Raw genomic sequence first — 27,981 nt, 5'->3', positions numbered from 1 at the left:
ATTAGGGTTTGAATTGATAATCCCTTAAAGTTTCGAGTTTAAATTGATACAACTCCTAAAGTTTAATGTTTAAGTTGATACAATTATTAATTTATGGTTAAATTGATACAACTTATTGATATTAGCCTTATTTATAAATATAAATTTCTATAATTCAAGCATATCACCCAAATCTAAAATTTTACAATCAGAATAATGAACTCATTTATTTTAGAGCCTTAATTAGCCTGAACATTCTATTTCTTTTAATAAATTTTAACTGATATACACTTCTATATTTTGTCTAGACAAGAAATTGATATTACAGAAGAAATCCATGAAGGGTCCATGGACAAATCATTTTTGTACACCTAAATTTTTCTAGCCTAACATTAGCCGTGAATTTGACTATAGTTAGCAACTAATCTACAAAATATTTGGTGGTCAATTATACAAAGTTAGCCTTTTTGCTAAGTGATGATATTCATGTTTGCGAGTCTAAGCTGATCCCCAAATGGCAAGAAGTCGTTCAAAGAAACACAGGCATTATGCATCACATGTAATAGGGAAGTAGCTGCATCAATTTCACTTTCATCAATGGTTTGGGAGCTATGTATGTCATCCACATTTGGAATCTGGGTGGCTTGATGATAGATGCGTTCAGTAGAGGCAAAGAGACGGGAAGTAACGGACTCCGCGATGGAACTCCAGCCGGATATGGATAGAAGAGAATTAAGTGTAACTGGCAGATTGTTCAGCACACATTGAGGGTCCAGAATCAGTAGAGGCATATATTTACTGAAGCTACCAGATAGTAAACCAAGAAACTGGATTGCCTGAAGGAGAAAACATCAAAAGGTTTCAACAGCGCACCAAATTCAAATAATCTAAAAATGGCAACCTGAGTTGTATCTTAGGATGTTTTGAGCAATATTTATGTTAAGAAATTGATGAACTCAAGAACACTAGATAAAATCTTTCATATCCAGCCCACTCTATTTTTCGAGGAAAAAAAGTTCTCTAGTTTTTGAGAAAATATCACTAAGCTAAGCAGTATAATTCTTTGCGTTTCTACTTCCAGCTCACTCTAACAATCACTATATTTTTCCACCTAATAGTTTTATCATAAAATATGGTGGTCTGAAGTAAACTAAATCAGATAGCACTAAAAAGCAATAGTTTATTTTGTTCATGAAGCATGTTGTAATGAAGTTTATTGTCTAAATTTAAATGTGATTGTTTCATTGCGTACCGTGGAAGGATGCACCGACACACAGCTAATTTCTACTGCATCAACCAACCATTGTCTTTTGACATTTCCCTCCGCAAGTTGAAGAGCTGCAACAACCTCAACTAGTACATCCCATACGTCTGCAAATTAAAGGTCAGGTAAGTCAACAGCAATATGAAATCTCGGTATCAAATGCCAAGAAATCGACAAGAAACAGATAAGTATATAGACATGAGAAAGCAAGAATCCCATTTTGTGTTAAGATCACAAGCGAGCTTTCTATTTGGAGCATTCTAAAACATGAAATCGCTACTCCATTTGACAGACTTAATACTAATATAATTTCGTTCCTAAAATTTGTTCAAAGAAGTAAAACCTTGCGATTTCAAGTTCAGCATCAGGGTTTTCATTTTTCCTAGCTCACTCAATGGGAGAGAGCCATTCCTGGTTAGCTTGCCTTTGGCTTTCATCTTTTTAAGAACTTCAGAAAACTTCTGATCTTTTGATACAAGGTCCTCGGATGAAACCTGCACATGCCACTTCCAAGTCAGAAACGAAACTAGGTTCTTAAAATAAATAAATAAATGAAAGGCAGAAACGAGACTAAAAGCACAGTTGAATTTTTGTCTCCCCATAGAAAAGGAAACCCACTTCTTTACATCTTAAGGAGCAATTAACAAAAAAAAAAGAAAAAACCGTTCTGCAAAGGCTTTAGCAGTATAGACAACTAGTCGTCACATAAACTTGTAGTACCCTTCAATGAACACAATGAAAAAACCCTTGGAAATATGAAGAGGTCGAGTCGTGTACCTGAAGGAAGTTCATCAACCAGGTCTGCCGCGCCTTGCTGAGGCATCTTATTGCCTCAGACCACTCTTTTGAGGAGTTTACTTCATCTACTTCTCTGTTGGTACTGGAGGACGATGTAGGTAAAATAGTAAAAAGAGCAACCATGAAGTCTTCAATATGAGATATGCACTCCAATGAATTAAGATTAGCTTCCTCAAGACATTGGTAGAGGCCCTTCCAGCACGAGATGCATAGTAAATGCTTCTCATAATTGTACAGAAGTTGGTCCGAGTAAAAAGAAGACAAGTAGATTTTCATGTCATCGAAAAGTTTTTCAACCCTCGAATTAGAGAATACTTTCATGAGACCTGCAAGATGAGTAAGCAGCCATGCCTGCAGATTCAGCCCAAGTGTCCTAAACCTGGAGATGTCGGAGAGCTCATCAAGAAAAATAAGTAGTTGGTCAAATTTGTTTGCGTGCGCTAATGAGAACTTCAAGCATTCTTCCCTTAGAATGCCCTTTCTAAGAGCAGAACTTGGTGGCAGAAACTCAGCAACTTGGTCTTCATACCTCATGCAGCGCCTGATTATTGCTCCCCACTCTAAGGACGGCAGTCTGGGAGCTTGAGAAAGGCACCGTAGTGTGGTTACTAAAGTCTCAGTACGTGTAGCTCTCCCTGTCTGGAACTTTTGAAGTATTAGATTTTTCAAATCAAACTTTTTGACAAAATAAATTGTGCATGTAGCCAACAAATTTCTAGAGAGCGGGATTGCTCCAGTTCAACAAAGTGTTAATAAGAGTAGTATATGCTATCAAAAGAGATTTAATGAGATCAGATTGGACAATATCCTTGGTACTCGACTCACGGTTCATTGATACTCTCTTCAAATGATAAAGCAACTTTCACTGATACTCAAAAATGAAATTTGGAGAATACTAAAAGCTTCCTGATTTGTTGAATCAAGGTTATGGTTTGGAAAAAAAAAAAAATAATAATTTAAAAAAAAAAAAAACGTGGATTGGAACAAAATGATAGGGATCTTTGGCAAATTTGATCAGAGGGTAAGTTGGTAATTGCAACATCTCTGAAGATAAATGGATCGGCACTATAATCGTTAATTAAAAATATATATTTTTCCTTGCCTCACAGGACCAAGAATTTATGTAATTATACTGCTACTCTGCCACAAGCCAATTGGAACTCCTTTATCCAATTCCTTAGGTAAGGAGAAAATGTTTTATCCTCACCCTTCATGACTTACTTTCTTTGTTATGAATTTATTTCTTATACGAGAATAATAAGAATAAACTATGAATTCTTTAAAGGGAGGAAAAAAACCCCAAAATTTTAAATGCAGAAGACCAAAGGGGGATAAGGTTAAAGATGTCACCCAAGAAGATAAGATAGATTAAAGAAAGCTACTTAAATTTTAAATTGCCAATTTATTCACCATTTTGGTTTTAGCACCTCTAAGAAGTACGATCATGTGACATTTATCCCAAACAGCTCTGTTACTGCTTGTTTAGATTTCCCAATGGAAAAGCTTCAAGAAATTGACTATGTAACACTTAGACGATTCAGTCACTATGCAGGTCAATTTATTGGGCAATAGGAATTTTGAAGAGAATTTCATTAACCCTGCATATACACACACACACACACATATATATATATTTTGAAAAAGAAACAAGTCTCTTCATTGAATTAACGAAAAGAGACTAATGCTCAAAGTACAATATAGGGTGATTTAACTATATATTAGAAGAAAAGAAATAAGTTTCACCTTAGGTTTTGGTATCATTATGAGGATGGGCCTCTTTTTTATGCAACTTAAATACTTAATGAATCGTGTATTCCAGTTTTAATAAAGATCCCGGTAAGTGAAAGGAATTATCCTAGTTGTATTTCAGTCTTATGAACAACTGCCTTCTTAGCTATTTTCTGGTACATTCAACTTGAGAAAAATTGAAGGAATTCTAGGGATTGAGATGCCTCAAGAGGGCATTTTGGTCTTCAATGAGGTTCAACCACCTTCCTTTGAGTGCGTATCTGTAACTGAGATTTTTGTAACCATCCCTTATTTCTTATTTTGAACAGCGCCCTTTTGTCTGGGCTCCCTTTAACCTGGGCTGGTTTTTCTTTTAATTGTCCGCTTGTAAAAGTATGGTTTTTCTTAAATTAAAGAGACGGGTGATGATGCACAATACATACATACATGTATGCATTCAATATACATTCAGACCAAAGCTAAAAGGAAAACAAAAGAAACATACCTCTGAAAGATTCAGCTGCATTAGCCAATTGCATAGCCGCATTCCTACACCATCCACTGGAAAATTTTGAGGTAAAGATCTTGAACCAGATACATCTGTCTCATTTAAGTTCTGAAGGTTTGGAAATTCCTTTGACCAAATATTATGTCTAAGGAATGAAACTGCCCATGCAGCAAATTGCTGCAAGTTCTTGTCATCAGAGTTCTGTGCAACAAGATACATCTCTTGCATAATTGATGTCAACAGTGGTTCACAAACACGACTTGAAAGAAGTGGACCCAGAAGATGAGAAGTCTCCTGTCAAGGAAATGTATTTTATAAGATGAGAAGTCTCCTGCCAAAGTTAATAAAAACATAACAGAAAGACATGTTACCTTTAAGTCATGTTCAGTTTGAACTGATGATATTGTAGGATACACATCGAGCAGACTTCCAACACCCACTCCCATGGCAGTTACTACTCCAAGCATTCCACCAAAATGGATCAAAGGACTATATGGATTAGAATAACATCTTCTAAATAACTCCAGCAACTCTTGGACACATCCAACTTCAATAGCATGCACCCCATCATTTAGAATGCCGGCAACGAGGTTCCCTACTCCTATGCATGATGCCATCAATAAATTCCAATGGGATATACTAGATTTTTTAACAGGCAACAATTCAGAAATAATCTCCTTATAGGCAGTTATTAAATGATCCAGTTCATCGCCATTCATCAACTCAAGTCTATGACAAAACAATGTCACGGTTGGTAGTGCAAGACAGGATCCAACAGAGAGAACTCTAATAGAAACTTCATCGAATGAACCCGAGCATTGAAGTACAGAATTTCCATGAGGAATCCATGAGGAAATCAAGCTTTTGATCTTCAGGACAGCATTATATGCTCCAGCTTTGTACATTGCAAAAACGGTATTAGCCAAACCAAGTACTAGTCCAGCAACACCCCAGACGTCGTCTTCCGAGTCACCATTCTTGTGCAACAGCTGAGAATCTACACTGATATCGAAAGAGTGTGCTGGAACCAACGCAAAAAGATCTTCGAACATATCTTTGGAAGATCCCGTGAGCTGACATATCATCAAAGATAAAGATCTAACTATAGTTCCTAGTAACTCTACTTCCTCTATCTTGGTTGTCTGCTTATCTCTACCCAAGTTTGATTTATCAACAATTTCAACCCCAGAAAGGAGATTATGGCTAGAATAGCCTAACCCAACTCCACAAGATCCTTTAACAAGGGTACTCTTGCTAACACTTGAAACCTGAAAAGGAGATTTCATGTTTTTCAAAATTGAAAAGATAGAAAGTTAACAACCACCATAATTGATTAAGAACATTGCAACCCCTTTATTTGTCTAATGCCATGCAGAAGAAAATAATAATTTACTTTGACAAAGCCCTCCTGCCGAAAAAGGATATGCATACCTCAAGAAGTCCGGAGATGATCTGTAATTTCAATTTATGGTCGGTGACATGTAGGCATCTAGAGATTATTCCAAGGGATATTGCAGATGGCCATTGACGATGTTCATGCTCATGTTGGAACAACCAATTTAACAGAAACTTAGAAGCAGATGATTTCACAGCATGGGCAGCCTGAGGCAAGACCTGATAACAGAAAGGAAAAAACCATGACACTAGTAATATTTCATATCATCAAATATTTGTTTCTTATCCAAGAAAGAGAAGGAAAAGAATCCTCAAATTTTCATATGGTATATTTACTACATCCACAATGAGACTGATGCAGTAAGCTCACTGATCTAAAGTTGCACAAAGGCTAACAAGAAATCAGCTTTACTCCTGAAGGCCATGCCAAGAAGCTGGCCTCTTGACCTTAACATCGTAGTGATAACATAGCATTTCCATATGAATCTATACTCCAAAGTCCGAATTAATAATTATTAACCTACTTCGTACTGGATACCAGAGAATGATAACATGGATATTCAATAAACTTCAGAAAAATTCACTGAGATATTGACAGACATTCAAAGTTTCTTGATAACCAAATTGTGAAAGAGAAAGGTCGCTGAAGCAAAATATTACCATACAAAGTGCACCAATAGCTAGTGCCATATTTTCAGCACATCTTGGCAAAGCTTCTTCAGCAGCATGTATTATACTCTGAATGACAGGAATAACAACATTAATATCAAGATTTCAACAATTTTGGTACTATTGTAAATAACTGACGTGAAATTCAAGGTGCTATATAGGAGGGCAACAGCAATGTGAACCTTCAAAATTTCATTAGCCGCTTTAGAAGTTTTCTCTGAGATAACTGCAGTATCTCTATCATCGGTGGATAAAACTTCAGATTTTAACCAGCGTTCCATAAATGCTTTCCATGATTCTAGGGCTAAGAGAGCCATGGCAATATTCCTTGAAAGTTGAAGAGATTCACCAATTTCACACATCGCATTCTCATAACTGGTGTGTTCATCTTGTGTTCTCTGAATAAAGAACTGTCTAGTTAAGGGAAAGAAAATAAAATAAAATGAAGGTTACCAATTACAACTGCCTTACTCTTGTTGGACCATTCCCTTTTCTAGAAGAAAAGGAATGACATAGCAGTGCAGCAGCAGGCAGTACCCTGACATTACCTCTGGTTCCTGAGAACAAATTTAAGCAATTTAGCAATATTACACAAATAAACAGAGGAAAAAACAGCTCAAGATATGGAATGCCTAAACTAATTCACCAAAGTTTAATTCAATTGAATACAACCCCCATCTTCCTGAAGAAGAAATGGAAAGACATGGGATGCAACCTTAACTTAAGCACCCTATCTTCTAGTAGAATGGTTGCACGTCATATTTCCTTTTCATTTTATTAGTTTTTTCGAATATGATTTAATAATTCTTGCTTTACAAGCTTACCATGGGTTTTAAGATCTGAATTTAACCATTTTTCCATGAACTTGTGTAGGTGTTAGTAACTAAGTTGGTTTAAGATAAATATTTCATTCACTTCAACATAAACTAGTAACCATGAAATAGTAAATGTTATCTGTGGCCTTCAATGAATCAAAACTACTTTTCCTAGTGTGGGTGCTATTTTTGATGGAAGTAAAGTCACAAATTTCCAATAGTAGCACATGACTTCATTTATGCAATGAACATTTTTTTCTTATAGAAAATAATTGTTCGATATATTTTTCTATATTAATATTTTATTAAAATTTTAGTATGATCCTATTTAAACATTAACTGAAGTGCATGAGTGGTGTGCCCACAAAATGTGGAACCTCTATACTGCATGCACCATAGATTTATCGACAACCAATATATTTCGTTGATATCAAGCAAATATAATAAAACAAAAGATTTCATAAAAGAAGAGAAGGGAGATCCAGATGAGGGGTTATAAGCGTCCACCCAAAAAAGGTTTCATAAACTAATTATTACAGGTTTCTACTGGTTGCAATATAAAGTACTATTAAATGCTTCTCATCTTGGGAAACAAAGAAGAAAAAGAAGAAGAAAAACAGTACCTGAAGCAAAAACAAGACGAGGAAAGACATCTAGTAGCTTCTCAATCTTACTTCCAGCAACTCTCTTCTCCTTTACTAGTCGTCTTCGGTTACTGGAGCACATCGGGAATGATTTGTCAATTATTTTCCAAGAGCAACTGAAGCTCGAAGTAGATTATAGTAAATGCAGACCTGTGCTCGTGAAATATAATTTTGACCAAAAAATCTTTTATGGCACTGAGGATGTCCACATCTTTCTCAGTAAAAAGAACTGACATGCTCCTTTCTTTAAAATCTGGAATATTTCTCTCAAGAAGGGACACCTGGGAAAGCATGAATAACAAAACCAAAGGAAAGAATATCAAATATTGAATAAATAAATTCAATGTGTATTCCTACCCAAATCACTACCAGAAGTATTGGTGAGAACCCCAGTTAGGGATAAATTAGGATTACTAGTATGTTAATGAGTAAGGGCGTATTAGTAATTAGTTAGGGAGTTTGTTAGGATTTTTAATTATAAATAGAGGGAATTTGGGAGAGAGATAGCCCTCTTGAAAGGCTGTCGGTATATTGTATATTCTCTTATATTGCAATATATTTCATCTTCGAGTGTTCTTGTGTTTCTTTGTGTGTTCTTGGAGTTTCCTTGTTCATCCCAGAAAGTAATGGGAAATTTACTATAATATACTAAGGGAAGCTTGAAAAGAAATGGGAAGCTTGAAGTCGGGCATAGAGAGACTTGATGAAATGAGGCCCATGAAACAATTGAGGTGCTCCTAATAACCCATGTGCATGAATTATTCAAATCTAAACCCTACAATCGCTCTTGGTGTTTCCTATAATATGTGGTGTATAGCTGAAGATATACCATTACGTACCGTGGAGGGTGATGTTGGGGGAGCTCAAGCACTTGGGAAAGTTCTGCACCTATAACCGGAGAGGAAGATGACCTTTCAAAACCACAGATCAAAGAGGAAGCTTCTGTGATGTAAGGAGAATAGGGGTTAATTGGGTAATTAGGTAATATTCTAGGTTAATTTCCTTTTTACCCCACTTGTAATAAAGCTCTATAAATAGAAACCTTTCCCTCTTGTACATTATCATTCTAATAAAAGATTCACAACCTTCCTTCTTGGAGGATTACTCCTTGAGGGTACTTAGGCTACATCATTCTAAGAGTGATGAGACCCCAACAAGGAAGAAGATGAAAGTCTCGAGCGACAACAAGGAATAAACCCAAGCTGACAACATTCCTCATAGGAAGATTTTTAATTTCTTCAAACATTTGCTCCTCTAAATTAACCTAGTCAGGGAATTTTAACCTTTGTAGTATTGTTAGAACACATAAACAAGTAGACTTTGTAGAATAACTAGAGTCGAGTCCCCATGGGACTAAGATACTTGTTCTAGCCCTTCAATAAGGTGAGCTTAACTCAATTTTCTGCCCAACTATTTAGCTCCCTGTCGAAGAGCTATCTCTGAGTTCCAAAGTCCAAGTTTGCTTCTTGTTGTCCCAACACTCAAATATAAAAACGCCTGTTTTTATTGCTAAAAGATCTGGAAAGGACTGGAAAGTGGGTTGGTGAATCCAAATACCTTCCAAAAGACTTAATTGAGTGCCCGCTCCAACTATGAATCTAGTAAGCCAAACAGAGAGAGGCAGATTTTTGGCAATGTCCAACCATGGTTTGTTCCATTTTTTCTGCTTTAACTCTTTCATCATCCACCTGTGAGGGTCACTACATCCATAAATACTGGAATTTACCTTTTCCCTAAGAGGATTTTCTTCTTGCGTGAATCTTCAAAGTCACTTCATCAGCATAGACAGGTTTTGGTTATTGAGTGAGGCCACACCGCTCCTCCAAAACAACGTGAGCAAGGCTGTCCACTCCCACTTCACTAAGTTGAAACCTGGCTTGTAAACCCATCATTCCAGATGAAGTCTCTTTATCAACTTTCCCATAGACTTGGTTACATTTTTCGGGGCTTTGAGAAGAGAGAAGTAATGGGTAGGTGAGCAATTAAGAATAGACTAAGAGTAACTCTACACTTTTTGAAAGATCAAAGAACAAAGGAGGAAACTCCTTCATCCATCCAGCTAGGGACCCAATCCTATATCACTTATGATGCTAGGGTTTAGAATAGTCTGAATCTTGTGTTTTTTAGGAGGAAACTTGGTGTAGTTTCCCGTTCGAGTGCTGAGTCAGAATATAGAGTTATGACACAATTTGTGTGTGAAGTAGTGTAGATACATCAACTTTTATCTGAGATGGGCTTCAGTGTTACTGTGCCAACTAAACTATGGTGTGATAATCAAGTTACTCTCCGTACTGCATCCAACCCAATATTTCATGAATGAACTAAACATATTGAAGTGGACTGTCATTTATTCGCAAGAAAATACAAGAAGGGTTGATATTGACAGGATATGTGAAAACTAGAGAACAATTGGGAGATATCCTTACTAAAGCAGTAAACGGAGCAAGAATAAGCTATTTGTGCAACAAGCTGGACATGATTGACATATTTGCTCCAATTTGAGGGGAAGTGTTATAATATGTATTTATATTGTAATTATGATTAGTTGTCCTTTATTGTAATTTATATATCCTAGAGTAGAGTTTCTTAGTTGTATATATATATATATGTATGTATGTATGTATGTATCTTCAGCCTGATTAATACAATAAGATCATTATTCTCTCTAAAACTATTGAGAATATGGTAATGGTCTTAGGCCAATCACCTCTTTTTGGTAAAAGAAACATTTCAATGATAAATGAAAGCTGGGGAAAACCCCAAAAGAGGATTACTAAAATGACTAAAAGGGTGTGTAAAACTCTTAGGTTTGAGAAAGAATCAGAATGCTCTATTCATTCACCAACAATATGAATATATACAAGTGTACAAAGCATAGAAAAGGAAAATATCGCAAAATATTTACAAGAATGGAAAACCCTAACTATAGAATTATAACACTCCCCCTCAAGTTGGAGCATATATGTTAATCATGCCCAACTTGTTACATAGATGATCTATACGTCTTCCATCCAATGCTTTCGTGAAGATATCTCCTAATTGTTTTCCAGTCTTCACATATCCTGTAGCTACCAACCCTTGTTGAATTTTCTCACGTACAAAATGGCAGTCAACTTCAATACGTTTAATTCTTTCATGAAATACTAGATTAGACGCAATATGAAGTGCTGCTTGATTATCACACCACAACTTTGTCGGTGTGGTGATTTCAAATCCCAACTCAACAAGAAGTTCATATATCCAAATCAATTCACACACAGATTGTGCCATTGCTCTATATTCTGATTCTGCACTTGAACATGACACCACATTTTGCTTCTTACTCTTCCAAGAAATCAAATTACCACCAACAAAACCACAATACCCTGAGGTTGATCTTTTGTCTTCTTTAGATCCTGCCCAATCGGCGTTTGAGAAACATTCAATATTAGTATGACCATAATCCTTATATAATAAACCACGCCCGGGAGCAGCCTTCAAATAACAAAGAATCTGTTCCAATGCAGCCCAATGATCAACTGTAGGGCATGACATGTAATGACTCAAATAGGCCATATCGGGTCGAGTCACTGTAAGGTAGTTAAGTTTTCCCACTAACCTCCTATATCTTTCAGGATCTTTTAGCAATTCTCCATCTTTTGTGAGCTGTAAGTTGGGCATTATTGGGGTACTACATGGCTTGGCCCCGATCTTTCCTGTTTCAGTCAACAAATCAAGTACATCTCTGTGATAATAAAATTCCTTTCTTGCTTCTTATTACCTCAATTCCTAAGAAGTATTTCAACATGCCCAAATCTTTTGTATGGAATTGACTATGAAGAAAGGTCTTTAGAGACTGGATACCTAAAGCATCATCACCAGTAATCACAATATCATCCACATATATGACTAACAAGATGACACCACCCTCAGATCTCTTAAAAAGGACTGAATGATCTGACATGCTCTTCTGCATCCCGAAGCTTTCAATCACCTGACTAAATTTACCAAACCAAGCTCGTGGGCTCTGCTTTAATCCATACAAGGATTTACGAAGACGACACACCATTCCATTCTCCCCCTGAGCAACAAACCCTGGTGGTTGCTCCATATACACCTCTTCTTGAAGATCACCATGAAGAAATGCATTTTTAATATCAAGTTGATGTAAAGGCCAATGATTGATTGAAGCTAATGAAATAAACAACCGCACAGATGCCATTTTTGCTACAGGAGAAAAAGTATCAGCATAGTCAACGCCATAAGTTTGTGCGTAGCCTTTCGCTACAAGGCGCGCTTTTAACCGAGCAACAGAACCATCGGGATTGACTTTAACTGCAAACACCCATTTGCAACCAATAGCCTTCTTTCCTGCAGGGAGAGAAACTAAATCCCAAGTACAATTATCATCTAAGGCAGTCATCTCCTCCACCATTGCGGCACACCAACCAAGATGAGACAAAACCTCATGAACAGTTTTGGGGATGGATACAGACTCTAAGGATGCAATGAATGAACATGTGGAAGGCGGCAAATGGTTATATGAAACAAAAGAGGAAATAGGATGAGCACATGTACGTTTACCTTTACGAAGAGCAATAGGGAGAACATCACTCGTTTCTGGATCCAGTGACGAAGAAGACTCTGGTACAAGGCATGGAACTGAAGGAGGTTGTCGTCGAGTATAGACCTTAACGATGAGTGGAAGAGTAGAGGTAGCCACAGGTAGAGATGAATCAGGAAGAGGATCGAAGGGAGAAATAACTGTGTAGACAAGGAAATCATCCTCTAATTCCTTGTGCTCCCCCTGACTCTTATTCGGAGAGACTGATAGTGATGAAAAAAATGGGGTATGTTCAAAAAACGTGATATCAGGAGAGACGAAATATTTATTTAGACTAGGACAATAACACTGATACCCCTTTTGGACACTGGAATAACCAAGGAAAATACATTTTAAGAACTTTGGATCCAGCTTGGTATGCAGAGGCCGAACATCCCAAAAAAAGCAAGTACAACCAAATATTTTGGGTGGAATGGGAAATAAATTTTGCTTGGGGCATAAAGTACGAAAAGGTATCTCACCTTTAAGAATAGAAGAAGGCATGCAATTTATTAAGAAACAAGCTGTGGGAACAGCATCAGCCCAAAAGAATTTTGGAACATGCATCTGAAACATCAAAGCTCTGGCTGTCTCAAGGAGATGACGATTCTTTCGTTCTGCAACCCCATTTTGAGATTGAGTATCGACACAAGAAGATTGATGAAGAATGCCATGGGCGAGTGTATGAGAGAAATATTCCTTAGCATTATCACTCTGTAGGATTTTAAGAGCACCACTAAACTAAGTTTGAATTTCAGCATGGAAGTTACGAAAATGAGAAAGTAACTCGGAATGACTTTTCATTAAATATAACCACATAACATGAGAATAGTCATCGACAAATGTAACAAAATACCTAAACCCTCCTTTGGACTCAACAGGACATGGACCCCAAACATCAGAATAGACTAATTCAAAAGGAGCACTAACTCGTTTATTGACTCGAGGATACAAACTCAAACGATGAAATTTAGCAAACTGGCATGACTCATAATTTAATGAAGACAAATGTTGAAGTTGTGGACGACGACTCTTCAACACAGAGAGACGGATGACCCAAACGACAATGATCTTCAAAGGGAGACGACACACTTGAGCATGTGATGGTCGTACGTGTTTGTGGTTCAAAGATGTAAAGACCTCCAAATTCACGCCCTTTACCAATAGTCTGTTTCGTCGTAAGATCCTAAAATAAACAATAACTAGGAAAAAAGGAGACACAACAATGAAGATCACGAGTGAGTTTACTGACCGAAATCTAATTAAACGAGAAATTTGGTAAATTTAAAACTGATGACAAAGAAATTGATTAAGTGAGATGGACGGTTCCTGATCCTAAAACAGGAGTGGAGGTTCCATCAGCTATAGTGACATTAGGTGAAGAGGTAGATGTACAAAGGTTAGAGAATAAACTGGGGTACCTGTCATATGGTCTGTAGCGCCAGAGTCAATGACCCATTTTGACGTGGAGGAAAGAAGGCATTTAGAAATGTTACCTGTCTCTGCGATGGTCGTAATGGGAATAGAAGATGATGCCCTCAATGACTCTTGATACTGCTGAAATTTAGCAAACTCCTCTACAGAAATCGTAATTGACTTGTCAAGATTATCAATAGTAGAGGCGACATGTGCAGAGGGTGATGGCATCCTCTGACCCTTATTCAGCAATCTTCTGCATTCACGCTTCGTATGGCCAGGTTTATGACAATGATAGTAAAAAACACCTCCTGGATTTGATCTCCATGAATAGTAGTTGGATCCATTCAACTTGTGTTCGGTTACTTTTGACACCATAGGAACAATCTCAGACATTACTGGTTTCTTATCAGCCATTACCTCAAAAAATAGACATCGGACAGCAGAGAATCAAACCCTAATTTACCGAAGAGATGTCTTTACAAGCAGTGAGTATATCTATATATCCCAAACAAACAAACCACCGAGAAGAGCCAACAACACTGAGGAAACTCACAGAAGACGGACGAAAAAAAAACAGCGGCGCACGCGCCTACAAGCGCCGGCACGTGGACGGACGGCAAGATGGAACAGTCGGCGCGTGAGCGTCACGCACTGGTCAGATGGCAACCGAACTTTGGGGTTTTGTAGATCGGCAGCTAGGCTCCTCGTTGGACTAGGCGGTGTCAAAAAAAAACATTTTTTTTTCCGCCGACAGCGGCTGATGACTGTGGCGGCGGCGGCTAACGACGACGAACGAACCGAAGACGGCGACTGTGAGCAAAAGTGTAAACTCACCTCTCCACAAAACTCTAGACGTATCACAAACGAGTTCTAAATTCTCAAACCCTAAGTTTGTTTAGAGAGCTCCGATACCATGTAGAACTCTTAAGTTTGAGAAAGAATCATAATACTCTATTCATTCACCAAAGATATGAATATATACAAGTATACAAAGCATAGAAAAGGAAAATATCACAAAATATTTACAAGAATGGAAAACCTTAACTATAGAATTATAACGAATTCTCCTTTCATCTCCTTTAGGCCACATCAAGATGGAATTAGGGCAAATGAAAGACCACCCAAAAGAAGACAGAACAATATCACAAAATTTTGCAGTAAATGGGCATTGCAAAAACAAATTAATTGAAGATTCAGCATGTAGATGACACATGAGGCACCAAGAGGGAGAAATACACATAAGGAAATCGATGCTGGATCAACAGTATTGATAGCACCCTAGCTAAGCCCCCAAAGAAAAATCACAGCCAGTCGCCTCTTTTTGAACAATCAATCCATTGTTAAAATCTCAGCAAGTTGGAACTATTTATGTAATCCCCAAGCCTATCTTAGGCCAACCCTAGTCATCTCAGTACAGTTGTTCTTCTATAAAAGAAGAAAAATATTGCTAATAACTAGAGAAATGGTTTCATCTTAAAGTTTACCTCAAATTGTGCCAAGGCATCAAAAGCAGAAGCCTTCGCCTTCGCCCACAGCAAATCATGACTAGGAGAAGTTGATGTGCCAACAGTGAAAAGAATTCCTATTATGTTTTTTGAAGCTTCTGGATAGACTTCAGCATCAATCGCCCCCCACCTGAGAAGCTTACAGAGGCTGCCAAAAAGCCAAGTCATCCTCTTAAATAGATCAATGATACAAGAAGTTAAAAGTTAATGTTAACTATTTTTAGCTTAATAATTTCAATGTCAACCAAATTGAAGAAAAATATTTTCCCTCAGACAGACTTTGTCATAAACTAGTTTGATTAGATAAAAGTGGTTGGAGGTCTGGGTCCCTATTTTGTGGCAAGCAAAAATGTTTCTTTTTTGGTGTGTGTGTGTGTGATAGAAATTGCAAGCAGAAGGATTCATAAGTTTAGTTAGTATCAATGTGAATGTAATATAAAAATAGTAATAATCTCACATTGGTAAAAGTTAAAGCTACTTTTTCTTCCTTTGATTTTCATAAAGTCCAATGGTAGTTCATTGGGAGCAGTGACTAACCTATTTGCAAGAACTGGATTTGCAGAATAGTCCAGCGGATTCTCGGCAATGACATCCCATGCCGTGTAAAAATCTGAAAGGTTTATTATGAACTACATAAGTCTAGACTATTTGGTTCTTAATGTACAAAAAATTTAGGTAGTGATAGATTATAAGAAAATAACTTATAGACAGTAAGTATACCGATGACATCAGCTTCACATAGATGTGCAAGACCTTGAAATCCAAGAGCTTGATTGATAGGATCAGGGCTTTCAATGCATGCCTGTTAATCAAGAGGATAAATTAAATCCGTCTGTAATAAATGTGAAACAAAAAAACAAAGATAGAATGGTTTCCAAGAAAGCCATACCGAAACGGACAAGATAAGGTCCACTCCTCTATCTACATCTTTTCTGCAAACATCTCGTACCGAAGCAGCTAAACTGAGACAAATCTCTCCTTCATGATTAAAGTCTGAAAATCCCTTGGGAAGCAGGACTCTCTACAGGTGAAGAAGCCAATGGAGCATGATTACACAATTAGGTATCAGGAAAATGTAAAACAAAGGAAAGACAAGCCAATAACCTGTTAGGCCACCAATTATATTGAAATATAGTAGAAAGGGTAATAAAGGGAAAGCACGTGTGTGTGGAAGTATTACTGGGCGGGAGGGGGGGGAGGGCGGAAGAGAGGAATATATGTGAAGGGAAACTTAGGAAGTAGGGTCTGGTTGTTTTGGTGTAGGGAGTCTTCTCTCGGTTGTGAGAGAGAGAGAGATAGGGGTTGATCATTGTTCTCTGTGTTGTCTTGATTTTGTAACAGCCATTGGCTGATTTCTGATTGAATAAAACTTCTTGAGTTGGTGTCCTATCGGATTGGTATCAAAGCAGCAACCTAGGAAAAGTTGGAAGATGGCTCATAAGAGATTCAAAGAGAAATAGGAGGTGTTCAATCATGAAATTTCTGGCATTCACGTAGAAATTCAGAAGTTACCGATAATTGAAGAAAATTTGGCATCATTAGCCAAAAGCATTGAGCGACTAGGAGTACAAGCAGAGAAACAACAGAAGATGTTGTTATCGTATGTTGCGGAGATGAGGAAAGGACGTTCGGCGGTGTCTGGAACAGTCGACGAGTTCAAAAGCCAAAAGAGAATCTAGAGAAGTGTTTGGAGAGCTGTGGATGAACTAACGAATGTTGCAAAGTCGGGAGCAGAAGAAGTGATAAACGATCAAAGTAAGTTTAAAAAGGTAGAAATGCCAATCTTCAATGAAATGGATCCTGATTTGTGGTTGTTTAAAGTCGATTGATACTTTCATATTCATAAATTGATGGAGTCGGAGAAGATGATGGTGGTTGTAATCGGCTTTGATGGAGCAACATTGGATTGGTATCGATCGAAAGAAGAACATGAGTCATTCAAGGATCGAAAAGATTTGAAGTAGAGATTACTTGTGCGATTTCAATCAATGAGAGAAGGATCGATCTATGGTTGATTTTTGGCAATTAAACAGGAATCGACGATAAAATAGTATCAAAACCTTTTCGATAAGCTGGTGGCGTTGTTACTGCATTTGCCGCATGATGTTTTAGAAGAAACTTTCGTGAATGGGCTAACTCCATGGATCAAGGCTGAAGTGGAGTGCTGGGAGCCCGTTGGGCTTGCACAAATGATGAAGTTGGCCTAACGTGTGGAGAACTGTGAATTAACGTAGCTTGAGGCAGGCCCGAGCAAGCAAACCGAAGGTAAGACTCAGTTTGTCGTTAGTAGTGTTAAACCTAATATTCCTGTTGTTGCAAAAGAGGGAGGAAATCAAATTGAAACTACGCCAATGAGAAGGATTACACTGAGAGGAGTGGTGGCAACTAGTAATCGGCGAGAAGGACCGATTAAAAGGTTGTCTCAGCTGAATTTCAAGCCAGGAAGAAGGACTTGTGTTTCAGATGCGATGAACAATATATGAGGGTCATCGATGTAAAGTTCGTGAACAGAGGGAGTTACGAATTTTGGTGGTTCAGGCGAATGAAAAGGAAGTAGAATTGATTGATGATGTCGGTTAGCCAAAGGAACAAGTGGAATTGAAAACGCTTAAGGTGGAGGACGAATGGAGACCGGTGGTGGAATTATCGATTAATTCAGTGGTAGGGTTAACTAATCCCGATACGATGAAGTTAAAAGGGAAAATGAAAGGTGAACCAGTGGTAGTTTTGATCGATTGTGAAGCATCTCATAATTTCATATCAGAAAGGTTAGTAAATCTTTTGAAATTGCCAATGGTTGAAACCTCCAATTATGGTGTGATCTTAGGCTCTGGTTTTGTAGTAAGGGGGAAAGGAGTTTGTAACGATGGAGTTGTCAACTGAAGAATGGGTGATGCGAGGTAGTTTTCTTCCTTTGGAGTTAGAAGGCGTGGATATAATTTTGGAATGTAGTGGTTACATTCTCTGGGGGTTACTGAAGTTGATTAGCATAACTTGATTGACTTTTAGTTAAAAGGATCGAGTGATTGTGTTGAAGGGCGATCCTAGTTTGATCAAGGCTCGCGTGAGTCTTAGGCGTATGATGAAATCATGGACTGGTTTGGATCAAGGATTCTTGATCAAGTGTCGAGCAATGGAAGGGGGAGTATCATTGGCTGAATGGTACGAGGTGGATGAAGTTTATACAATGTCTGATTCCATACTGCATTGTTAGAGAAGTTTGAGGATGTCTTTGATTGGCCAGAAGAGTTACACCAAGGAGGAGCACTTGAACATCATATACATTTAAAGAAAGGTACTAATAATGTGAATGTTAGACCATGCTTATCATCAAAAGGAGGAAATGGAGAAGTTGGTGGATGAAATGTTATCTTTAGGTATCATAAGGCCGAGTACCAGTCCATATTCAAGTCCAATCCTGTTGGTTTGAAAGAAGAATGGGGCTTAGAGGTTTTGTGTAGATTATAGAGCTCTCAATAATGTCACGATTCCTGATAAGTTTCCCATTCCGGTTATTTGATGAATTGAATGGTGCTCAGGGTATCATTAGATAAGGATGCACCCGGGTGACATGGAGAAGACAAGATTTAGAACTCATGAAGGGCACTATGACTTCTTAGTTATGCCATTTGGGTTAACAAATGCTCCATCAACTTTTCAGGCATTAATGAACTCCATTTTCAAGCCTTATCTACAAAGGTTTGTATTAGTATTTTTCGATGATATCTTGATATATAGCAAGAATTTAGAAGAGCATTTGCAGCATTTAAAGTTGGTGTTATCAATTCTTCGGGAACATGAGTTGTATGCCAATCGGAACAAATGTTAGTTTGCTCGCAGTAGGGTGGAATATTTGGGACACGTAATCCCAGGTCAAGTTGTGGAGGTTGATCCTCAAAAGGTTCGTGTAATGTTGGAGTGGCCTATTCCAACCAATATCAGAGAAGTCAAGGGATTCCTGGATTTGCCAGGTTATTGTAGGTGGTTTGTTCAGGATTATAGGAGCATTGCAACTCCATTAAGTCAACTTTTGAAGGGAGGAGCTTTTGGTGGTTTGAAGAAGCTCATGGGGAATTTGAGAAATTGAAACAGGCCATGGTAACATTGCTAGTGTTGGCATTACCTGATTTTAATCAACCTTCTGAGGTTGAGAATGATGCTTCGGGGTATGGAATAGGGGTTGTGTTGGTGCAACAAAGAAGGCCGATTGCATTTTATAGTCATACATTGTCTATGCGGGATCGTGCTAAGCCGATATATGAAAGGGAGCTTATGTGTTGATGGTAATGCAATGGCAGCCTCTTCTTTTAGGAAGAAGGTTTGTGGTCAAAATTGATCAGAGGGCGTTGAAGTTTCTTTTGGAGCAGCAGATTATTCAACCCCCAACATCAAAAGTGGATTGTGAAGCTATTAGGTTATGATTTTGAAGTAGTCTATCAGGCGGGGCTTGAAAACAAAGTAGCTGATGCTTTATTCTGAAGCCTCTTACTGTGCATCTGGTTCACTTATCAATTCCTACGTTGTTGGATGTGCAAATTATCAAAGATGAGGTGGAGAAAGATTCCAAATTGATGGACAGAATTGCTAAATTGAAAGATGTTGACAGTGTCCCAAAGTTTACATCGCCACGGGGTATCTTGAAGTATAAAGGTCGATTGGTGTTATCCAAGTCTTCTACTTCAAAACCTACAGCCCTACATAAATACCATGATCCAGTATTTGGAGGACATTCTGGTTATTTGAGGACTTATAAGAGATTGACAGGGGAGTTGTATTGGGAAGGAATGAAAAGGGACGTGAAGAAAGATGTGTAGGAGTGTGTTGTTTCTCAATGGAATAAGACCTTGTCACCAGTTGGGTTGTTGTTGCAATTGGAAATTTCAGATGCTGTTTGGAGTGATATTTTAATGGATTTCATTGAAGGGTTACCTAAGGCAGGGGGATGTGATGTGATATTTGTGGCGGTGGATAGGCGGAGTAAATATGGGCATTTCATTGCTTTAAAGCGCCCTTTTACTGCCAAGTCCATCGCAGATGTGTTTGTTAAGGAGGTGGTTAAGTTACATGGTTATCCTAAATCAATAGTGTCAGATAGAGATAAGGTGTTTATTAGACATTTTTGGCATGAACTCTTTCAATTGTCGGGTACTCAACTCAATCGAAGCTCAGCCTATCATCCCCAAGCACTCACACAACTTACTTGCAGACTCCCAAATGCACGATCATTGATTTCCCAGGTTTGACATAGCAATCGAGTTGCTGTAGCATATAAGACTCTGGAAATAAAATAAACAATTAGAGATTAGAAGAAGCTATCTGAATACATAGTAAGCCACTAAGAATACTAAATACATCCATCCTGTATGTATGAAAAATGTGACACTTATAAACCAACCAGAATATGTAACAGGAAATTGATGATTAAAATAATCCTAACTTCTAATCAACTGGAGCATCAGAGCCCTTGGGGCTGCTTTTCTTTTTTCTTTTAAGAAAAAAGGGATACCACATTTTTCATTAGAAAAGTGCTCCAACATACAAGAGCGTCAACTTGAGCTGGTGGCAATCACGTAGTAAGATTAAGTGTAGTCTCTATTGCACGCTATGTTCTGGGGAACTCAATAAAAAGAATACAACTTTTTTGACTAAATGATTCTAGCACTTCACTTATAGAGTATTTATAAAAGGATTAAATCTATCATAACCTATTAGGTTAAGCTTTTGGGTTCATTAATGATTTAACATGGTCTCAAAGCAACATGTTCCATATACAAACTGTGTCATTTTCTTCCCAATTAATACTACTAACCACTTGTTGGGCCTCATGCAATTTCTCAAGTCCACTGGCAATAGGTAATATAAAAATATTGAAAAGAGATTAACTTTATCGTAATATATTAGTTTAAGGTTTTTAGCTCAGTGGTAATTTAAGGGGTACCTTATGGAAACAAGTCATAGCTTGTATATATGTTTCTAGAAGAGGCTGTCGTTCTGAATTTTTTAGTTATTGCTAGTTCTCACAATCGATGGTTTGATATCTTTAAGTTAGATTCTCTACTTTTGAGAAATTTATCGAAATCAAAGACAAGGTTACTCTTTTTTGGTTGATTTAATGGAATGAATGTGGTCCATTAAAGGAGCACAATATACAAGGTTTTTTCCAATTTAGCTATGGAGAGGGTCTTGCTTAAGGAGACATGGCATGTGGGTGCTTATTTAGGTCCTTGAAGTGAAATTCTTGATCCCCCATCTTAACAGCACATCCTTCTCCTCGTGCAATATGAGGTGTGGTCTCTTGAAAAGTATGAGCTTTTCTAAGTCAAATCTCTAAGGATACTTTTCAATATGAGGTGTGGTCAATCTTTGACATAGAAAAGCTCATACTTTTTGGAGATTGGCTTCTTCAAGAGACCACATCCCTTATCCTCTTCCTATGCGGTGAAGATGTGAGGGACCAAGCCAAAGTTTTGTGAGTGAATGATGTTTGAGCCATGCAATGGGAGATATGGGTCGAGAAAACAGCAGAATGTTTAGCGACACCCCAAGAATATCAACAGTTGAAATTTTGATCCACATTTCTTTTGTCTTCAAATTATCTTTCTAGTTCTATATGTCAAGTCCTTTTCCGTAAGACCTTATATTTCATACATCTTCAATCACTTGACTTATCTCATAAAAGATTATATATGAGGCAAAGTGGCAATGGCAACTGGCAACGAGAGATGAACAAATAAATGAAAGTAAAACAAAACCATAAGTATTTTAAGGCACTTACGGTTTTGAATCTTTACGAAGCATTGGTGAAATAGTTTCAACTATGAACGGAACCATTGCACTGTGAGAAGCAAGGCATGGAAGCAATCCCAAAAGTTTAAGCTGCATTAACATGAAAGAAGTATACGCAGATGTTTAGATAAAAAGACAAATGATGCCTGAAACAAAAGGCAAATATTAAAAGTATTACTATCCATGCCAGATATAAAGGTGTGAATAGTATACTGAAGAAACTTATTTTTTGTTGGAGGATAATGTCCACCGACTTCTATTATATTTTCTAAACAAACCCTGTTCTAAAAGTGAACAATTAAAGTTCGTTCTAACCTATAATTACAATAAATTTGTACTAAATAATATATTTTCTCACTGTATAATGTATATTACAAAGGTCTAGAAAGCTAGGATTACTAGGGTGCGACTGAATGGTTGTGCTCAAGCATGAATAGGAACAACCCAATACCTTACATGCCACTAGATCTTCCCACCTAATGAATTTTGAATTAACTCCACTGCACGAGTTTCTGTCCTCATTGATTTTAAGTCCTAATATGGTCTCGGAATTTGAGAGGATGTATGAAGCAAGTCTTGTACCTACCCACTTTGAAACCTTCCACTAGAGAATCCTTTCCATCTCCTTGGAGACAAGTAAACTAAAAATATCGACCACGACAACAAAAGAAACAGGGGAAGAGGATTCTATTGTCTTAGTCCCATAGTAGCATTGATATTTCTCCTTGGTTTATCGTTAATTAATATGGAAAATTAAACAAATTCTCAACCAAGTTTTCCACTTATACCCAAAATACCACGTCCAATAAACCTCGCCCCACACAATTTTTTTTTTACAATAAAAATAAAAAAATAAAACCCCTTATCAAAATTAATCTTGACCATTTTGCATGACAGTCCAATATCACCTCTTCCACATCATCCAATTGAAGCTTTTGATTCTCTAAATTCAAATGAAGTATAAATTAAAACTTACCATTATTGATCTATAAATGTGTGATTGATATTTTTTTTTTTTTAAACAGAAACGAACTTTTCATTGAATTAATGAAAAGAAGCTAATGCTCAAAGTACCATACTTATTCCTTATAAATGGTAGAATCCCTCTACTAAGATAAACCGTGTCCTAAAGGCTGAAATTCAAGACCACCTATTTTCCACTGACAGTTCGTCACACCATTTTTCTAACATTTGCTTCTCTCCTCTTTTGAATAAGCTCTACCTCTTGAAATAGACACCACATCCAAAATACAGCCCTGTTGTACGATCATCCTTTAAAGAAAAAAGCAAAGTATGAACACTTGGAGAATGAAACCAGTGTGCTTTTGTCAATCTAGATTGAAATTTTTCTCTAACTAGATCATATTATTTTAACTGCTGTTACTTGACGTAGACTATCAAAAATGTTTCGTAATTACTCAATTTCCAATAAACAAGCTAAGTGGAGGTCTTTTTTTGACATCTACCTTTCCTCTTTTTTTTCCCCTTTTTTTTGGTACATTTCATTATATTAATGAAATTTTGTTTTGTTTTTAAAAAAAATAAAAGAACAAACAAGGTACACATATATATTAAATAATAATGAAGTATTTTATGGAAATACCCTAAGTTCACAACATTAACAACATCCAGAATATTGACTGTTTTCTCATAAATATGAGTATCGTAACGGAATGGATAAGCTTTTCTAACATTGTTTTTTATTTTATTCAAATGATTTACATTGATTGATAGACCCAAACAAATCCACTGATTTATATTATTGCCAGTATTGATATTTTTTATTTTTTTTTGAAATGGAAACGAGGCTCTTCATTAAGAAGATGAAATGAGACTAATGCTTAAAGTACAAGAATGTTATACAAAACGCATAAAACAAAAGGACCTATGGATCAGGAGGTGCACCCACATCAACTAGGCTGACACCCCTTAGCACCCTCGTCATTTCCGAACAAAACTAAAATCAATATACGCAGCCCATAGGAAGGATTAGACAACAGTACAAAAAGGACAGTGTCCGGGCTAAACACTACAAGACGCCTCATATTGTCATTATTGATATTGTAAACTTCTTTTTCTAATTTTCACTAAGTTATATGATGGAAGGGTAAAAGATAATAGAAAATTCACAACTATACAATATAATCAATAATCTACAAAAATATATCAATATTTTACAGTTACGAGTTTATGTTCCGGAGGTAACTATTACAGCTAATAGTGACTATCATTGACTGAAATGAACATTAAAATATTCTCAAATGGTAAAAAAAAGATGATTTGAAGATAACATGCAATGAAACAAACAATATCACATTCGGGCACATGCTGAAAAACTAGTCAGACACAAGTGAAAAAAGAAAACTCACCACCATATCCTGGCGTTGAACTTCTTTTCTTGAAAATATATTACAGTAAAAAAGGACTAAAAGTAACAAGTGAAATCCAATTTTCGGATCCAAAGTTCCAATTGCGGCTAGTAACTCTACAGCATCAGTCGCCAATGAATGATGCGCCACCATAATGGCAGTGATTGCACTTACTAGGAAGGGCATTTCTACAAAAGCAAATGATAAAAGAATATCAATCACTTATCCCATCAATCCATGGATGCCAATTGCCAAAATATAAAAGCTCTTATTAGGACAGGGTGAGAAACTCATCAAAAACGAATATTTTTTTTTACCTTTAACAAATAATTCATCAAATTGAGTGAGGGGCAAGAGGGATTTTCGTCTACCGACAATCCATAATGTGTATTCTCTTAATTTTGATGTCCAACACTTTTTGGGCAAATCATTATCATCTTTGCCATTACTCTGGCCATAAAGAGCACTATCCAAAAAGAACCCAGTGGATGGTGAAGAAAGACCCTGAGGTAAAATGATTTGAATCTTATCAATTGTCAATCGCCATTTCAAGCATCTCTGTACTTTTAGGCAACAATTACAGTTTAGACAAAGAAAAATACTCAAGACATATTACAAGATTGACCTGGAACCATAGCTTTTCCAAAAGCCTAACAACAATGGACCCAGGTGTGCTAATTGATGGAAACTGGAACCCCCTCTCCTCAACTTTGTCCTTTGAGTTTGTTGTCACCAATAGCGTCACCAACAACTTTTCTAACATGGAAAGCAATTCAGTTGCTGCTCCTTTAATGGATTTTGAAGGAGATGACATGAGACTGATGGCAGGAAAGACAAATAGAAGTTCTTCACTTGGAACAAGTGTTGTTGCCCTGTTAGCATATTCTGAAAAGCCATATGCATCATTATATATTCAACACTATGACAGTAAAGTGGACAATGTTGAGAGAAATTTTCTTATAACCAACTGCCAAAGGAAGAAAATGTGAATATAAATAATAGGTACATGTAGGATACATTCAACTAAACAGCAAACATACCACGTTCAGCTTTCCACTGTAGGAGGGAGAGAAGAAGTTTCAGTATCAACAATTGCTCGTGTTCTAGCTCTGATTTTATGAGGATTGTAAATAATGATGGGAAAACTGAAGATAGCTTTGGTACATATTGCATCCCAAGGTCCTTTTGTACGGACAACAAGTATCTTGATTGTTCAAGAATACGCTCATAGCCACAGACATGTCTGTCAAGACATGCATACAGGGAGAGAACTGTATCCAACAATTCTATGCTGCGTTGTTGAGCCTCCATTGTGAGATGCTAAGTGGGGAAAAAGGGACAATTCAAAACAGAGATTGAAATTTATACTATTGTAATTGAACTAAGCCATGGTCAAATCTATCAAAAAGTTTAACTAAACCTCCAAACTACTGTGCAAGCAAGAGGATACACAAAACATACTGACAATATAATCTAAAATTTCACTGTGGTGAAGAATGAAACGACTGCATACCGATCCATTGGTGACTAACACTCTTAACACCACAGTACAAGCGTCCACCAACGATTCCACCAAATGTATGAAATTCCAGAAATCCTACAAAATGATGAAGAAATATGAACCTTATTGATATAAATCGACCGTAATCATTTGTATATTGATTAGTATGCTTGTTATGTGAAAATCTTAAAATGATTAATATCAAGTTTAAATATTATAATCCAAAACGTAATCAAGATAATATTGAAAATTATCTTCCTCCTGCCAACTTACTTCTAGAGTTTTGTGTGGGACATACTCGAGGCTTCGAATTAACAAAGCAAGAACTGGCATTGCCTCGTGTGGATATGAGCAACAAACCGACATAATTGATGACATCAAATTCCGTGCAAATAATGAAGATGATGAGTCTGAGAACTGTGTTCTTAATATTGAATAGTTCACAAATGGGCTTAAGAATTTGCAGACGGCTTCCATTCCCAGTGACTTGTTTTGTACTATAAATAGTGGAATTTGGTGCAAGAGCTGGGCTTGAACATCCACTCGACAAGACAACACCTGCCACACACCCCACACTGCCACTGCTTTAAACTTCACATTAACCAGCAAGAATTGGACTGCCCAATAAATAAGTACAGAACCAGAGGATTGACTTTCAAATTTAATAAGCATGTAGTATCTTATAAACCATAAAAGTAAGCATTGGTTTCACCAAACTCAAAATAGCACTGATGCAACCAAACATCTAACTCCAACAATCCACACGAGTATTTTATTGTGATTCAAACGTACAAGAGATGATCCCTCTTTATACAAAGGATGTAAGCCGGCTATCCAAACTAAACCAATAAAGTCCAATGATTGACAATTCAAATGAAAATCACAGAACTACTAATTACACGCATGATGTGCTACCCCTAATTATATACATAATGCCACATTGTCCTTATAACTCATTGTTAGAATGCCTTAAATTTAGTGTGTGGTGCTTTGAACATCCAAGTACAGGTCTAGGGGCAATACGCCCTGGTGTTCGGGGGAAAACCTAAATTATTTAGGCATTTGTCACCTTTACGTTCTTTACATTCATAATCCTAGGGTTTAGAGAATGCACTATATAAAGTCTCTAACCCTAGATGCTCAATTCTATCTATCTAATTTTCTCTAATAAAATTGTTCTCGTCCTATTCGTAGATATAGCTAACTCTGTTAGTGAATACCGTAAATCTTCGTGTTAATCTCTTTTACTTTACGTTTCCTACTTATCTTTGATTGTCTATTCTTAACACTTTTCAGAATTAATATCGATTCCACGCAACGAACGTCAAGCAATCTCTTCACAGAACAACTCCACTTACCTTAACAAACGGATGAGTTTCCGCGGAGCCAAACTGCCATGACCCATTGTGTTTACGGAACCCAAATTGAACGAGAAAGCCCAGTCCCTTGACGAACACGTCAACAAACCGCGATTCGGATCCTTCGAGAGCGGCTTGGAGTTCCGTTAGGGCGCGAGAGACATCGATGTGAGAGTCCTTGACTAAGCGGCAAAGCTCTCGGACTGATTGGTCGACGACGGCGGGAGAGGAATGGAGGAGGCATTGGGAGATGGCTTCTCTTCCCGGGTCGGAATCGGAGTCGAGATGCTTCGGAGCAGTTCGGAGTTTGGAGAAGATTGAAGCGACGGCGAAACGTTGAAGCGACTGTTGGGGAAGCCGGAGTTTCTCTAGCAATGGAGCATACGAGTCCATGACCAGCAAAAGAGAAAGAATCCAGCGAAGGGGATTTTTATTGGCGGGAACTTGGATGGCTATAAATCTGATTACGATGGAAATTGTTATATGAAATCAATCTTATACATGATATGTAGCTTTCAATTTCGTTATTTATACCAGCTTTTTAAATTAGAAAATCTTCCAATCTAATGCTAACTTTATTTAATATTTTCTTTTTTTAGACATCCGTAAAAGCCCACCTTAAAAAGGTAGATTTACCAATAAGTCACAACAAATTACGAAA

At 37.2% G+C, this 27,981-nt stretch overlaps 1 protein-coding gene across 2 annotated transcripts; it reads right to left on the bottom strand.

Annotated features, from left to right (window-relative positions):
- Positions 1–208: 208 nt before the first annotated feature.
- LOC120091145 (protein RST1) lies at positions 209–27,801 on the bottom strand. 2 transcript variants are annotated; one of them, XM_039049013.1, is made up of 25 exons: positions 27,321–27,801; positions 26,236–26,520; positions 25,975–26,058; positions 25,502–25,781; positions 25,087–25,346; positions 24,779–24,965; positions 24,462–24,649; positions 22,082–22,182; positions 20,507–20,582; positions 16,196–16,327; positions 16,027–16,108; positions 15,844–15,916; positions 15,286–15,454; positions 7,951–8,081; positions 7,780–7,871; positions 6,813–6,898; positions 6,524–6,739; positions 6,333–6,410; positions 5,709–5,891; positions 4,649–5,545; positions 4,275–4,571; positions 2,021–2,680; positions 1,587–1,737; positions 1,232–1,350; positions 209–815 (listed from the first exon to the last, which is right to left on the bottom strand). In XM_039049013.1, exons 1-25 carry the CDS (start codon positions 27,711–27,713, stop codon positions 450–452), a joined length of 5,586 nt encoding a protein of 1,861 aa, XP_038904941.1. In that variant the 5' UTR covers positions 27,714–27,801; the 3' UTR covers positions 209–449. The 2 variants fall into 2 exon arrangements, with proteins under 2 accessions (XP_038904941.1, XP_038904942.1); XM_039049014.1 differs by having other exon boundaries at positions 26,236–26,537; positions 27,321–27,438.
- Positions 27,802–27,981: the final 180 nt, after the last annotated feature.

Source organism: Benincasa hispida, chromosome 11, assembly GCF_009727055.1.
Source record: "Benincasa hispida cultivar B227 chromosome 11, ASM972705v1, whole genome shotgun sequence".
NCBI lineage: Eukaryota > Viridiplantae > Streptophyta > Magnoliopsida > Cucurbitales > Cucurbitaceae > Benincasa > Benincasa hispida.
Note: the sequence above shows the minus strand (reverse complement) of the source record. Positions and strands in the feature narration are given on the sequence as shown.